The sequence below is a fragment of the Drosophila miranda genome (assembly GCF_003369915.1).
Source record: "Drosophila miranda strain MSH22 chromosome Y unlocalized genomic scaffold, D.miranda_PacBio2.1 Contig_Y2_pilon, whole genome shotgun sequence".
In the NCBI taxonomy this organism is placed as follows: domain Eukaryota; kingdom Metazoa; phylum Arthropoda; class Insecta; order Diptera; family Drosophilidae; genus Drosophila; species Drosophila miranda.
The window spans coordinates 4,944,113-4,959,309 of record NW_022881614.1 but is presented as its reverse complement, the minus strand read 5'-3'; the positions used below and the strand labels follow the sequence as shown (position 1 = coordinate 4,959,309).

The following is a 15,197-nucleotide window of genomic DNA, read 5'->3' as shown; positions in this document are numbered from 1 at the left end:
ATCGTTGAATCGTTGAACGAATCCTCTGTCTCGCCGGAACGATAAAAGATGATGATGCCCCAGCCGTTCATATTGACCAGCAGATGGGCGGCATTCGACTAGGTGGTTCCTCAATTATTTCATTCAATCATTCCGCCGACTCGCGCCAGTTTCGAAATTTTTATGTATTTTCATATATTATTTTTTGTTGTTTTTCCAACACTGATTTATGGTTTATTCTTAACTTTTTATACCCGATACTCAAAATGAGTATTGGGGTATATTAGATTTGTGGTAAAAGTGGATGTGTGTAACGTCCAAAAGGAATCGTTTCCGACCCCATAAAGTATATATATTCTTGATCAGCATCAATAGCCGAGTCGATTGAGCCATGTCTGTCTGTCCGTCTGTCCGTCTGTCCGTCCGTCCGTCTGTCCGTCTGTCCGTCCCCTTTAGCGCCTAGTGCTATAAGACTATAAGAGCGAGAGCAACGATGTTTTGGATCCAGACTTCTGTGATATGTCACTGCTACAAGAATATTTCAAAACTTTGCCCCGCCCACTTCCGCCCCCACAAAGGGCGAAAATCTGTGGCATCCACAATTTCGACGATACGAGAAAACTAAAAACGCAGAATCATAGATAATGACCATATCTATCAGATTGCTGAATCTGGATCAGATCAGATCATTTTTATAGCCAATAGGAACAAATCAATTTGCAGTGGCTACGCAGCGCCCGACGTCACGCTCAGACTGATTTTCTGTCTCTCTCGCACGCACTCTTTGTCGTGTCGTTTAATATTAGCGGCGTCTGCCGGAGGAGAGCCATACTGACTTAGTATCGGGTATAACTGTAGGTCTCCGCAGCAACTCACAACGTTCCCCCTCGTTTTTTCTAAATATATATCCAAAATCCGTTGACCGTACCGTATCCGTATCTCATAAATAATTACATGCATTCTACATAGACGGAGTTCTCTGACATTACATCTACACATCTACTACATACATTTGACAAAGGAAGCTTTCATTGCGACGCCACCTACACAGGCAATGCCACAGCTACAGTATTTGCGGCATCTATTGCTCATCTTCACGTTCAAGTTCACTTTGGAGAGCTTTCTCTTTGCAACTTAACACTCACCTGTTTTGCCATTGGGACTGTAGGGATCGTAGCTTCCGGCGGACATTGGCGATGCATAGCCATTGGACATGTTGTAGCTGTGATTCTGCGAGCCGGGGGACGGTGACAGCGGCGGGGCAGAGCTGGGCACACTGCCCGGACTGGTGGTGGTCATCCAATCTTCAGGACTGCAAAGGAAGGAGATAGAGAGACAGTTAGGCGTGACCTTGATCGATAGAGGAAGAGGAGTCGATTGACACTTACGCATCCAGGCGTTGCCGCTTGCTGGGGGCCAGCACCAAATGTCCGTTGGCAGCCGCAGCTGCAGCAGAGGTCGAAGCTCCCGCCGCCGCTGCTGTTGTCTTGCTGTTGGGTGTGGGGGTTCCAGCTCCAGGCACTCCTCCTCCGCCTGCTGTGCCGCTGGTCAGGGCTATGACGTCAGGCATGGGCTCTATTTTAATTGTAGTGGGCGTAGTGGGTGTGGCAGTAGGCCTCAGCTTTTCATCTGCGGCGGTCACTGCTGTTTTTGTCGCTGCACTGGCCGCATGCAAGGTCAGGGCGGGGGCGGCAGTTGCATGGCTATGGCTGTTGGATGGAGGGAGTGTGGTAGAGGCAGTGGCAGCGGCAGCCAGCTGTTGTTGCAACAAAATGTGGCTGGGAATCTTCTGTGGCTGTGGCTGCTGCGGTGTGGCATTCAAGCGGTGCATGTTACATGTACTTCCTACGAGCGATTGATTGTTTCACAGGCTGCGTCTGACCACATGGCCAAGCCTTCATGTTGCCCAAATGCATGATAATTACATAATCCACAAGGTACTAAAAACCTGTCGAAGAAAAAAAAATTGTTCAATTATTGAAAAATAACAAGAAAAAAATCGAAAAAAAAATTGTGTTGCCGCTTTCACTTCAAATGGCGATTAAAAGAGAATCTGCTGCGTATAATTCTGGAATCTTGCAAAAACAGGATGCATTCGTTATCTAATCGGGGTTGCAGTTTTATATGATGAATCAGTGTACAAATTCTAGGGTAAACTCTTCCCCCGAACTAGCTATAATTTTTCGCTGCTTCTATAGCCTCCGTGGCGCAATTGGTTAGCGCGTTCGGCTGTTAACCGAAAGGTTGGTGGTTCGAGTCCACCCGGGGGCGGCTATAATTTTTTTATATCTTACAAAAGATTTTCTTTTATTTCTTGTTATTTACATTTTAAGTAGTTTATTTCAAATAGTAAACTCAATTCCCAATTCACATATAACTGCGTTATAGTTCTAGTTGTTTTAATCTTGTGAAAAATTAGAAAAACTTAATACAAATCTCACTATATCTTTCATTAGTTCCTTTATTTTTGTAGTTTTTTTTAATCGTGTGAAAAATTGGAAAAGAGAATAAAAAAAGTTATTCCGCCCCCGGGTGGACTCGAACCACCAACCTTTCGGTTAACAGCCGAACGCGTATTATTTATGCGAATCGAATGGAATAGCATGACAAGATGTCAATTACCTGCCTGGCGAACGGGGTCGTTTAGTAGTAGTAGTAGTTTAATGCACTGTAAGTACGTGTGGCATGCAACCCTCGAACCCTACTGAATGCGGTGCTTTTGTGCAAGTGAAAATTGAATTCTCAAGTGCACCGCAACCCACACCGGTACACACAATACACACACACACACACACCTCTTAACGCCGCCCACACATATGAACGCATCCAACCGGGGCGCCGACAAAATGGCCATAGCGGCAGCAGTCACACGACCAGCCCCCACAGCACCGACCGACGGAAACCGAACGCCTCCGACAAACCGACCGCCGTTCACCCAATTTCAATGGATGCTTATATAACAGGGGAGGCACATCACATCGCACACACCTCGCTCGCTTTGATAATGGGATTATCAAATGTTAATTAACCAGCAGCAGATGGGAGGAAAACCGGAAACCCAGACTGAGACAGAGACAGAGACTGAGAGACTCAAACAAATCGCGGAAAATGAGGGGAAATTCTACGAATTCATGGCGAATGCACAATTTGTGCATTCTATTTGGATTCTATTTTTGTGGGCACAGACTTTTATTTGCGACGATGTCGGGCCCCGCCGCCGCCAACCCAGCCCGCCCCTTATTTGCATTTCCCAGAGTTTATTCGCCTTTCGGATCGGAACGATTCGGTTCGGTCCGCCTCTGACATGTTGCACTTGCACTAATTTCGTGGACCCGTACCCCATCGCCATACCCATCCCCGCCCCCGTCCACGGATTATGCCTGATGTATGAGTAAACAAACGGTCTGACAGACCGGACAAAAACGGACAGAAGCAACTGACCGATGGAGGAATAGAGAAGGAGAGGGAGAAGGAAAAGAAGAAAGAGACACTGTAAGCGATGCATTTCCGCTGCACAACAAAATAAACCCAGAAGAATTTCGTTTTAGTTTTATTTGTAAAAGCCCCAGGAAAAAGAAAAACCTGGTGGCGGCGGCGACCACAGACTCATCTGCATTTCCAATTGCCGTACAGCTGCAATTTATGTGCATAGCAATTAGCAGCAGGAAGAAGTTGGAGGTTTTGGTTTTGATTTTGATTTTGAGAGTAGACTTTCGTGGAATTCGTTATCATCAGGAGAGTTGTGTGATAACAGAATGCTTTATGCATTGCAATTTAATATGATATAGTATAGTGACGTCCCAAAAGTTCTTCTGGCAACCTTGGTGGACCGGACCTGAAACCGGAAAACGGTAGTAGGTTGTAGGTTCTACTCCATTTACTCCCTTAAGCATTTCTCTTTGGCGGACAATAGTGGCAGTCTGTGGCCAAGTGTTGACCCTCTCTGGCAATGTCCGACAAAGAGATTTCCAGGCATATGGTTTCATCACTAGAGTGTTGCCCCACACTTGCATTCCCCTATACCTATTCCTAATACGAGTACTATTTATCTCGCACTTCCGCCTTTAGTTGCTTTACTTTACTCACCCAATTTCGCATGCAGTTTGATTGTAATCCAAAAAAATACCGTCACTGGGTTTGTTTACTTCTAAAGTAGTATATAGTGTTTCTCACTTCTGTTTATTGCTTATTTATTATTTCACCAAAATCTGCACTTTCCATTAATTTCTATTGATATTATTATTAAATCATATGCAGCCCACTGTGCAACTGCACTTCCTAAAAGCGAAGAGAGAGCACACTCCCAGAGAACAGCTAACAGAGAGAAAGCAGCAGTGACAGAGAGAGAGAGAGTGCGGAAGAGAGCCATCTAATGGAAATGGTTGGGATGCAAACGAGCCGACTGCAGCCCCCAGACACGTGCATTTGGGTCTCTCTCGCACTCTCTCTTGTTGTTTCCGTGAGAGTATGAAATCACGGGTAAAACCTCACTTAGGAAAAACTTTGAATGAAAATATCATTGGCACTTTAGGAAAAAACTGTGGAAATTTAACACTGTTCTGGTAATTAATAAACATTTCACGAACAGCAGCTATTCCGCTCTCAAATTCTGGCGCAGGCATGGCACTACTTATTCTCTCTTCTTCTGTCTCTCTCCTTGAGAGCGAGTAAACAGCCGCAACTGCATGAAAATCTTTAGGCCAAGGGTTGGGGGCGGCCGGGAGACGTGTCACTCCGCCAGCAGCACAACTAAAACAACAAAATATCCAGCAGTTGGTGTTCTTTCTATTCTTTTACTATTCTTTCATCCACTATGCTGGTGGAAGTCTTTTGGTTTGTGTTTTTTTTCTCACGAGAAGAATATTATTCACAGCAACAAACACCCACCACACATGCGGATAGAAGCGGCTGCAGCTTGTTAATTAATCCAACAAATGCGTTACACTTTTGCACTGTTCACACACGATTTCTGGCACAACATTTGCATTCATTTGTTGTATTTTTTGTGCACTTTTTCCACCGACGGCGGTCAGCGCGATGTAATTTTTATTACGAGAGCCGCGGCGCGTACAATTGAAACTCAAAGTCCTCGCCGCCCGCCGCAGTCTGCTGCTGCTGCTGCTGTCAGTCAGCTTGTCATTCGCTCCAGTGCAGCCGATTGTTCTTTTTTCCGTCAGAAGACCAAGTGCGGGAAAATTTTGTGAACTCGGACCATACCGGATCCCGCCCACAGAACTGGATGATTTAACGAAAATTCTATAAAATACATATTAAATATCACTTTAATACAAAATCGTTCACTCCATTATTAACGCTTTTTATACCCGATACTCAAAATGAGTATTGGGGTATATTAGATTTGTGGTAAAAGTGGATGTGTGTAACGTCCAGAAGGAATCGTTTCCGACCCCATAAAGTATATATATTCTTGATCAGCATCAATAGACGAGTCGATTGAGCCCTGTCTGTCTGTCCGTCCGTCCGTCTGTCCGTCCCCTTCAGCGCCTAGTGCTCAAAGACTATAAGAGCTAGAGCAACGATGTTTTGGATCCAGATTTCTGTGATCTGTCACTGCTACAAAAATATTTCAAAACTTCGCCCCGCCCACTTCCGCCCCCACAAAGGACGAAAATCTGTGGCATCCACAATTTTAAAGATATGAGAAAACCAAAAACGTAGAATTGTAGAGAATGACCATATCTTTAAGACTGCGGAATCTTAATTGGATCGTATCATTATTATAGCCAGCATCAAGAAAAGAATTTCATTTTTTCTCGCCCTGTCTCTCTCTAACACACACGTAGCATAGGCGGCTTTGCTTAGAGTAAAACATTAGCGCCTAGATCTCAGAGACTACAAAAGCTAGAGCAACCAAATTTGGTATCCACACTCCTAATATATTGGGACCGAGACGAGTTTGTTTCAAAATTTCGCCACACCCCCTTCCGCCCCCGCAAAGGACGAAAATCTGGGAATCTTCAAAAATCTCAGAGACTATTTAGGCTAGAGTAACCAAATTTGGTATCCGCCCTCCGGTTAGATCTTACTATAAAACGTGTATCTCAAAATTTCGCCCCACCCCCTTCCGCCCACACAAAGAACGAAAATCTGTTGCATCCACAATATTGCACATTCGAGAAAACTAAAAACGCAGAATCATAGATAATGACTATACCTATCAGATTGCTGAATCTGGATCAGATCAGATCATTTTTATAGCCAATAGGAACAAATCAATTTGCAGTGGCTACGCAGCGCCCGACGTCACGCTCAGACTGATTTTCTGTCTCTCTCGCACGCACTCTTTGTCGTGTCGTTTAATATTAGCGGCGTCTGCCGGAGGAGAGCCATACTGACTTAGTATCGGGTATAACCGTAGAGTTGCGGTGTCCGCAGAAACTCACAACGTTCCCCCTCGTTTTTTATTTTATTTAAACATTTTCAGCTTTTTTTTCGTTTTCTTCAAGCTAGAAACAGCTTTTTATACCTGATACTCAAAATGAGAATTGTCCGTCTGTCCGTCCCCTTCAGCGCCTAGTGCTCAAAGACTATAAGAGCTAGAGAAACGTTGTTTTGGATCCAGACTTCTGTGATATGTCACTGCTACAAAAATATTTCAAAACGCCGCACCGCCCACTTCCGCCCCCACAAAGGACGAAAATCTGTGGCATCCACATTTTTAAAGATACGATAAAACAAAAAACGCAGAATCGGTGAGGATGACCATATCTTCTGCAGTGCAAAATCTGAACCAGATCGAATAATGATTATAGCCAGAATCAAGAAAACAATTTCATTCTTTCTCGCTCTGTCTCTCTCTAACACACAGGTTTCATGGTCGGCTTTGCCAATTGCAAAATATGAGTTCAAGGATCTTAGAACCTATAAGAGCCAGAGCAACCAAATTTGGTATCCACACTCCTGTGATATCGGACCTTGACCGTTTCGTGTCCAAATTTCGCCACACCCCCTTCCGCCCCCGCAAAGGACGAAAATCTGGGGCATCCACAAATCTCAGAGACTATTAAGGCCAGAGTAACCAAATTTGGTATCCGCACTTCTGTTAGATCTCACTATCCACAATATCCACCATCCACAATATTGCACATTCGAGAAAACTAAAAACGCAGAATCATAGATAATGACCATATCTATCAGATTGCTGAATCTGGATCAGATCAGATCATTTTTATAGCCAATAGGAACAAATCAATTTGCAGTGGCTACGCAGCGCCCGACGTCACGCTCAGACTGATTTTCTGTCTCTCTCGCACGCACTCTTTGTCGTGTCGTTTAATATTAGCGGCGTCTGCCGGAGGAGAGCCATACTGACTTGGTATTGGGTATAACTGTAGAGTTGCGGTGTCCGCAGCAACTCACAACGTTCCCCCTCGTTTTCTGATAAAAAGCTGGCAGCACTGCTTCGCTCTCACGCTCAGGTAAAGCTCTCTCTTTCTCTCTTCCTCTCTGTAATTGTTGCTTTTGCTGCGCCTGCGCTCCGCGAGGTGAGGTGAGCGTAGCTGGCTACTGACTTTTTGAGCTTGGCGACTTTTGGTTTCTGCTTCTGCTGGTTTGTTGTTGTTGTTGTTGTTATCAACTTAAGCTGCGCTTCGCTCCTACTTTTGCGGGAGCTCCGCCAACGGATGGCGTGCAGCGGTATGTGCACAGTGGAGCGACGCTGGTGGGAGTATTTTAGAGTGTGAAATTCTATGCAAACAGAAATATTGACAAAATGCACAATGGGCGACTGTGATCGGATTAAGATGCTTGGGTTTCACTGCATTTGGCCCATTGTGCATACTTGTTGTCTCTGTGCTAGCTTTTGGGCCAGTGTGGCGGAACTTTTGAGAACTTTTGACTTTGTAACACACTTTTTATACCCGATACTCAAAATGAGTATTGGGGTATATTAGATTTGTGGTAAAAGTGGATGTGTGTAACGTCCAGAAGGAATCGTTTCCGACCCCATAAAGTATATATATTCTTGATCAGCATCAATAGCCGAGTCGATTGAGCCCTGTCTGTCTGTCCGTCCGTCCGTCTGTCCGTCTGTCCGTCCCCTTCAGCGCCTAGTGCTCAAAGACTATAAGAGCTAGAGAAACGTTGTTTTGGATCCAGACTTCTGTGATATGTCACTGCTACAAAAATATTTCAAAACGCCGCACCGCCCACTTCCGCCCCCACAAAGGACGAAAATCTGTGGCATCCACATTTTTAAAGATACGATAAAACAAAAAACGCAGAATCGTAGAATCGTAGAGGATGACTATATGTTCTAGAGTGTAAAATCTCAACCAGATCGTATAATTATTATAGCCAGAATCAAGAAAACAATTTCATTCTTTCTCGCTCTGTCTCTCTCTAACACACAGGTTTCATGGTCGGCTTTGCCAATTGCAAAATATGAGTTCAAGGATCTCAGAACCTATAAGAGCCAGAGCAACCAAATTTGGTATCCACACTCCTGTGATATTGGACCTTGACCGTTTCGTGTCCAAATTTCGCCACACCCCCTTCCGCCCCCCCAAAGGACGAAAATCTGGGGGCATCCACAAATCTCAGAGACTATTAAGGCTAGAGTAACCAAATTTGGTATCCGCACTTCTGTTAGATCTCACTATAAAACGTATATCTCAGATTTGTGAATATCCCCAGATTTTCATCCTTTGCGGGGGCGGAAGGGGGTGTGGCGAAATTTTTAAACAAACTCGTCTCGGTCCGATATATTAGGAGTGTGGATACCAAATTTGGTTGCTCTAGCTTTTGTAGTCTCTGAGATCTAGGCGCTAATGTTTTACTCTAAGCAAAGCCGGCTATGCTACGTGTGTGTTAGAGAGAGACAGGGCGAGAAAAAATGAAATTGTTTTCTTGATGCTGGCTATAATAATAATACGATCCAATTCAAATTCTGCAGTCTTCAAGATTAGTCATTCTCTACGATTCTGCGTTTTTGGTTTTCTCGTATCTTTAAAATTGTAGCTGCCACAGATTTTCGTCCTTTTTGGGGGCGGAAGTGGGCGGGGCGAAGTTTTGAAATATTTTTGTAGCAGTGACATATCACAGAAGTCTGGATCCAAAACATCGTTGCTCTAGCTCTTATAGTCTTTGAGCACTAGGCGCTAATATGGACGGACAGACGGACAGACGGACAGACGGACGGACGGACAGACAGACAGGGCTCAATCGACTCGGCTATTGATGCTGATCAAGAATATATATACTTTATGGGGTCGGAAATGATTCCTTCTGGACGTTACACACATCCACTTTTACCACAAATCTAATATACCCCAATACTCATTTTGAGTATCGGGTATAAAAACGCAGAATCATAGATAATGACGATATCTATCAGACTGCTGAATCTGGATCAGATCAGATCATTTTTATACCCAAAAGGAACAAATCAATTTACTCTGGCTACGTAGCGCCCGACGTCACGCTCAGACTGATTTTCTGTCTCTCTCGCACGCACTCTTTGTCGTGTCGTTTAATATTAGCGGCGTCTGCCGGAGGAGAGCCATACTGACTTGGTATTGGGTATAACTGTAGAGTTGCGGTGTCCGCTGCAACTCACAACGTTCCCCTCGTTTTCTGATAAAAAGCTGGCAGCACTGCTTCGCTCTCACGCTCAGGTAAAGCTCTCTCTTTCTCTCTCTCTCTCTTCCTCTCTGTAATTGTTGCTTTTGCTGCGCCTGCGCTCCGCGAGGTGAGGTGAGCGTAGCTGGCTACTGACTTTTTGAGCTTGACGACTTTTGGTTTCTGCTTCTGCTGGTTTGTTGTTGTTGTTGTTGTTATCAACTTAAGCTGCGCTTCGCTCCAACTTTTGCGGGAGCTCCGCCAACGGATGGCGTGCAGCGGTATGTGCACAGTGGAGCGACGCTGGTGGGAGTATTTTAGAGTGTGAAATTCTATGCAAACAGAAATTTTGACAAAATGCACAATGGGCGACTGTGATCGGATTAAGATGCTTGGGTTTCACTGCATTTGGCCCATTGTGCATACTTGTTGTCTTTGTGCTAGCTTTTGGGCCAGTGTGGCGGAACTTTTGAGAAACCGAAAACTGGTTTTCGTGCTTGGGCCCATTGTAGACTCCAGGTCTCTCTGTCTGTTGGTTGCTGGTATTCTTTTTCACTCTGTCTCGTCTCGTCTCTCTCTTTGAGCTCTACTTGTTGTTGCCCGCGCTATTGCTGCTATTGCTGTTGCTTTTGCGCTTTTGACTTTGTAACACACTTTTTATACCCGATACTCAAAATGAGTATTGGGGTATATTAGATTTGTGGTAAAAGTGGATGTGTGTAACGTCCAGAAGGAATCGTTTCCGACCCCATAAAGTATATATATTCTTGATCAGCATCAATAGCCGAGTCGATTGAGCCCTGTCTGTCTGTCCGTTTGTCCGTCTGTCCGTCTGTCCATCCCCTTCAGCGCCTAGTGCTCAAAGACTATAAGAGCTAGAGAAACGTTGTTTTGGATCCAGACTTCTGTGATATGTCACTGCTACAAAAATATTTCAAAACGCCGCACCGCCCACTTCCGCCCCCACAAAGGACGAAAATCTGTGGCATCCACATTTTTAAAGATACGATAAAACAAAAAACGCAGAATCGTAGAGGATGTAATATACCCCAATACTCATTTTGAGTATCGGGTATAAAAACGCAGAATCATAGATAATGACGATATCTATCAGACTGCTGAATCTGGATCAGATCAGATCATTTTTATACCCAAAAGGAACAAATCAATTTACACTGGCTACGTAGCGCCCGACGTCACGCTCAGACTGATTTTCTGTCTCTCTCGCACGCACTCTTTGTCGTGTCGTTTAATATTAGCTGCGTCTGCCGGAGGAGAGCCATACTGACTAAGTATCGGGTATAACTGTAGAGTTGCGGTGTCCGCAGCAACTCACAACGTTCCCCCTCGTTTTATACATCGTTTCCATTAGGAAGCAGAAAAAATGTGTTACAGCCAGACAATAGGGTCCGTCGTGCGGCCAAGAAAACAATTCTATCCAGGAAAGAGGGATACGCAGACACAAATAGGGATGGCGATAATGATACCGAAAGGTATGGTAGGGTGTGTGGGTAACCGTCCAGAGGTTGTCTAGAGTCTAGACGGGGCTAAAAATAAATCAATGTGCGAAGCTGCCACGTGTACGGAGTTCTTTGGTTTTCTTGGTCGAGGTGCTTTAGGCGACGAAGTTTGGGCTTCGGAAGACAGCAGGCAACAAGCCCGGCTAGCTCAGTCGGTAGAGCATGAGACTCTTAATCTCAGGGTCGTGGGTTCGAGCCCCACGTTGGGCGACAATTTTTTTTCGTCTTTCCTTTTTTATCCTTTATACAACTACTATTTATTCTACGAAAGCTAGCTAACATATGCTTAAGTATTACAAATGGCAGAATATGAGCAATAGGCCCATTAGCTCAGCTGGTTAGAGCGTCGTGCTAATAACGCGAAGGCCGCGGGTTCGATCCTCCCATGGGCCAGGAGTTGCTTTTTGGATTTTTTTTCAGTATAAATTTAAATCATTAATTTCCTATAAAAGTTACTTTTATGATTTTGTTTGACGTCAAAGCACTTTGCTAGATCTCTTTAATGTGCACATGTGCATTAAGTTTTATAAATATTTTACTTTTCCTTTGGGGACAAGGGTTAACTTTAAGAACAAAAAAGATTATTCTGGCCCATGAGGGGATCGAACCCGCGACCTTCGCGTTATTAGCACGACGCTCTAACCAACTGAGCTAATGGGCCTCTTGACGCCATTTTGTATTCGGGATGTTTTTGAAAATACACAGAACATTTTTTATTTTAATCAATACCAATAGTTTATGAAATCTTATCTAAGATGAACAGTAACAAAAAAACACCGGGCCAGGAAGATCTTCAGATCGAACCAGTGTGATGTAGACACTTTTCCAAAACTCGTATATTTTAATTATACCCGATACTCAAAATGAGTATTGGGGTATATTAGATTTGTGGTAAAAGTGGATGTGTGTAACGTCCAGAAGGAATCATTTCCGACCCCATAAAGTATATATATTCTTGATCAGCATCAATAGCCGAGTCGATTGAGCCATGTCTGTCTGTCCGTCTGTCCGTCTGTCCGTCCGTCCGTCTGTCCGTCTGTCCGTCCGTCCGTCCGTCCGTCTGTCCGTCCCCTTCAGCGCCTAGTTGTCAAAGACTATAAGAGCGAGAGTAACGATGTTTTGGATCCAGACTTCTGTGATATGTCACTGCTACAAGAATATTTCAAAACTTTGCCCCGCCCACTTCCGCCCCCACAAAGGGCGAAAATCTGTGGCATCCACAATTTCGACGATACGAGAAAACTAAAAACGCAGAAGCGTAGAAGATGACTATATCTTCTAGAGTGCAAAATCTGAACCAGATCGTATAATTATTATAGCCAGAATCAAGAAAACAATTTCATTCTTTCTCGCTCTGTCTCTCTCTAACACACAGGTTTCATGGTCGGTTTTGCCAAATGCAAAATATGAGTTCAAGGATCTCAGAACTTATAAAAGCCAGAGCAACCAAATTTGGTATCCACACTCCTGTGATATCGGACCTTGACCGTTTCGTGTCAAAATTTCGCCACACCCCCTTCCGCCCCCGCAAAGGACGAAAATCTGAGGCATCCACAAATCTCAGAGACTATTAAGGCTAGAGTAAGCAAATTTGGTACACACACTCCTTTAAGAAGTCACTATAAAACGTATATCTCAAAATTTCGCCCCACCCCCTTCTGCCACCACAAAGGACGAAAATCTTTGCACCCACAATATTGCAGATTCGAGAAAACTAAAAACGCAGAATCATAGATAATGACCATATCTATCAGATTGCTGAATCTGGATCAGATCAGATCATTTTTATAGCCAAGAGGATCAAATCAATTTGCACTGGCTACGCAGCGCCCGACGTCACGATCAGACTGATTTTCTGTCTCTCTCGCACGCACTCTTTGTCGTGTCGTTTAATATTAGCGGCGTCTGCCGGAGGAGAGCCATACTGACTTAGTATCGGGTATAACTGTAGAGTTGCGGTCTCCGCAGCAACTCACAACGTTTCCCCTCGTTCAATTTTTGTTTGACGCTTCATGGTACGGGCGCGCGGGGCTATTACTTCAATTCTCTTTTACGCTACTCGGCTTCGTCAATGCCTCGGTCAGCGTCGAGTCGGTGTGTCTCGAGAGAAAGAATACAAAAACAAAATATGAATCGTCTGCGTGCCGAAACAGTAGGGCAGCGTGATCGCTGATGTCTTTGGCGCGGCACAGTGGGGACTCAGCCGAAATAGTAAAAAAAATTGTATGAGTGCTTTAGATAAATTTAATGTACGCATCTAATAGAGAATTTTCCAATCGGATTTTCAAGATTGTTTTAGTTTAAAGTTTAACATTTTTTCAGTGTTCAAATATTTATTGAACTCATATTCACTAACTAATTTAGCAAGCTGAGACGGCCATAGGCCCCACTGTGCCGCTCCAAAGACATCGGCGATCCGCGACCACCGCTTCGACGGTGCTGAGGCTCGAGAGTATAGAATTGCCGAACAGACGAAACCGATGTGCAGCGGGGTCGCGGTAGAGACGAAGTACAGTCGAAAAGGGAATTGAAACCCAGCGCGCTCCCTCGTGCCTTTTGGGTTCTAATGTTAGGACCCGCCATAGAACAGCTTTTTGGTCGCTCATGCAACATCTTGGTATTGTATAGTCTTTGGTAAAATCTTAACAGAATTGTATTACAATTTTTTTTACAGGACTGCTCAATTGATTTTTACAGGGGTTTGAAGTTTGAAAAGTGCTCTGGTTCATTTAAGCTGTGAGGCACATATGTACATATGTATGTACATACATATGTATTGTATATACTTCAGCGGTCGGCACGCACACATTACATTGCGTTTGTGTGCGTTGACAGAAGTCAAACTAAAACAAAAAGTATTATTGTGTTGCTGCCGACCACTGTTACAAACGCGTTGTGCCGGGTTGCAGTTTGACATGATCGTTCATGTTCTATTACGTGATCCGGTGTTTCTTGCGAATCATGCCCGCTTTAAGTCCGTTTGCGAGACTTTGGTCGTCGCTCGGTTTTTGACCGGTAAATGCTCGTTTCGAAGTCCGTCTGCGAGCATTGGCCGTGCCGTCCCCTGATGTACATATGTACATATGTAGGTGTACATGTATGTATGTGCATGCGAGCAGACAAGAAATGCACACAGACTGTGTAACGGTCCGTTCTTTTCCCGTCTGATGCAGCTGGGCTGGCTCAGCGGTCGGTAGGCTCGCTGCAACAATATTTGTATGTTGCCCCGACGACAAGTAAGAAGGCACGGGTTGGGTCTTGTACTGGTATGCTAGTATGCTTTATTGGTATCTTAAGTCTATCTTACGCTATTCCGACTCCGGTGCGGGTTCTCCTCGTGGTTCTCCTCTGTGGTTCGATGAGCGTGGCGCTCCCTGGGCCCCCACGGCGTCGCCGAGCGTGGCACCGCCGGCTCTACTGACTGGGGCTAGCGATTCTTGGCACGTGGCCCAAATCCGGCTATCAGTCAGGCGCCTGACGCGTTCGCTCTCACTCGACTCCCTTGGCTTTGCGGCCCGAGGGTGCCTCACTCCTGGTGGGTTGCGCGTCAAGCGTGGCACCGTTGGTTCAAGGGATTGGGGTCTTTGGCTCTTGGCTGCACGCTCGAGTCCGCCTCTCAATCCTCACACAACGTGTTCGCTTTCTAACGCTCTTTTCCCTTCGCTTGGTCTCACTCTTGTCACTCACTGTGCACTTCACTCTTGCTAGCTCCGTTTGCTGACTGTCCCTTGTTCCTGGTCGCGGCCCTCCTCTTATAGGCTCGCTTCTGCGTCAGCGCCGCCGATGCCGCCTGGCGCTAACGGCACTTTCCGCCATGCGGTGCCCGTATTTTTCCATCGACGTTCCTTCATTCCCTTGTCGCTTTCCAACGGGACCTGGCTGGTGGCGTGATCTCATGACCATATTTGGTCATGCGCTGGGCCACTGCCGGCCCGATCCCGTCATCCCGCGGCTCTCTCTCCAGGGGTCCTCCCCTCTCATCTTGGGTCCCCGGGAGAGCTCTCCTCGGGAATTCGCCGCCTCCGGATATCCCCGGATAACGGCCGTTAGCGCTTAACCCTGCACTGCCCCCTACGTGTGGGAATACCTTTCCTCACACTTCCCCCTTTCTTTTATTGG

The 15,197-nt window shown here is 45.3% G+C and overlaps 1 protein-coding gene and 4 non-coding genes across 6 annotated transcripts in view; 3 read left to right on the top strand and 2 right to left on the bottom strand.

Moving 5' to 3' along the window:
* Positions 1-1,098: 1,098 nt before the first annotated feature.
* Positions 1,099-15,197, bottom strand: part of LOC117192423 (ecdysone receptor-like) — a 107,269-nt gene continuing 93,170 nt past the window's right edge. For both annotated transcript variants that reach the window (XM_033397092.1, XM_033397093.1), the window contains exons 3-4: positions 1,368-1,927; positions 1,099-1,291 (exon numbers count right to left, since the gene is read on the bottom strand). In XM_033397092.1, coding sequence (XP_033252983.1) covers positions 1,114-1,291; positions 1,368-1,810 — 621 coding nt within the window. In that variant the 5' untranslated portion in view covers positions 1,811-1,927 and the 3' untranslated portion in view covers positions 1,099-1,113. The remainder of the gene's footprint in view (positions 1,292-1,367; positions 1,928-15,197) is intronic.
* Positions 2,177-2,250, top strand: Trnan-guu. The gene has a single exon. It is a non-coding gene; the product is annotated as a tRNA-Asn (tRNA).
* Positions 11,216-11,288, top strand: Trnak-cuu. Its single transcript has one exon. It is a non-coding gene; the product is annotated as a tRNA-Lys (tRNA).
* Trnai-aau lies at positions 11,398-11,471 on the top strand. The gene has a single exon. It is a non-coding gene; the product is annotated as a tRNA-Ile (tRNA).
* On the bottom strand, positions 11,666-11,739 carry Trnai-aau. Its single transcript has one exon. It is a non-coding gene; the product is annotated as a tRNA-Ile (tRNA).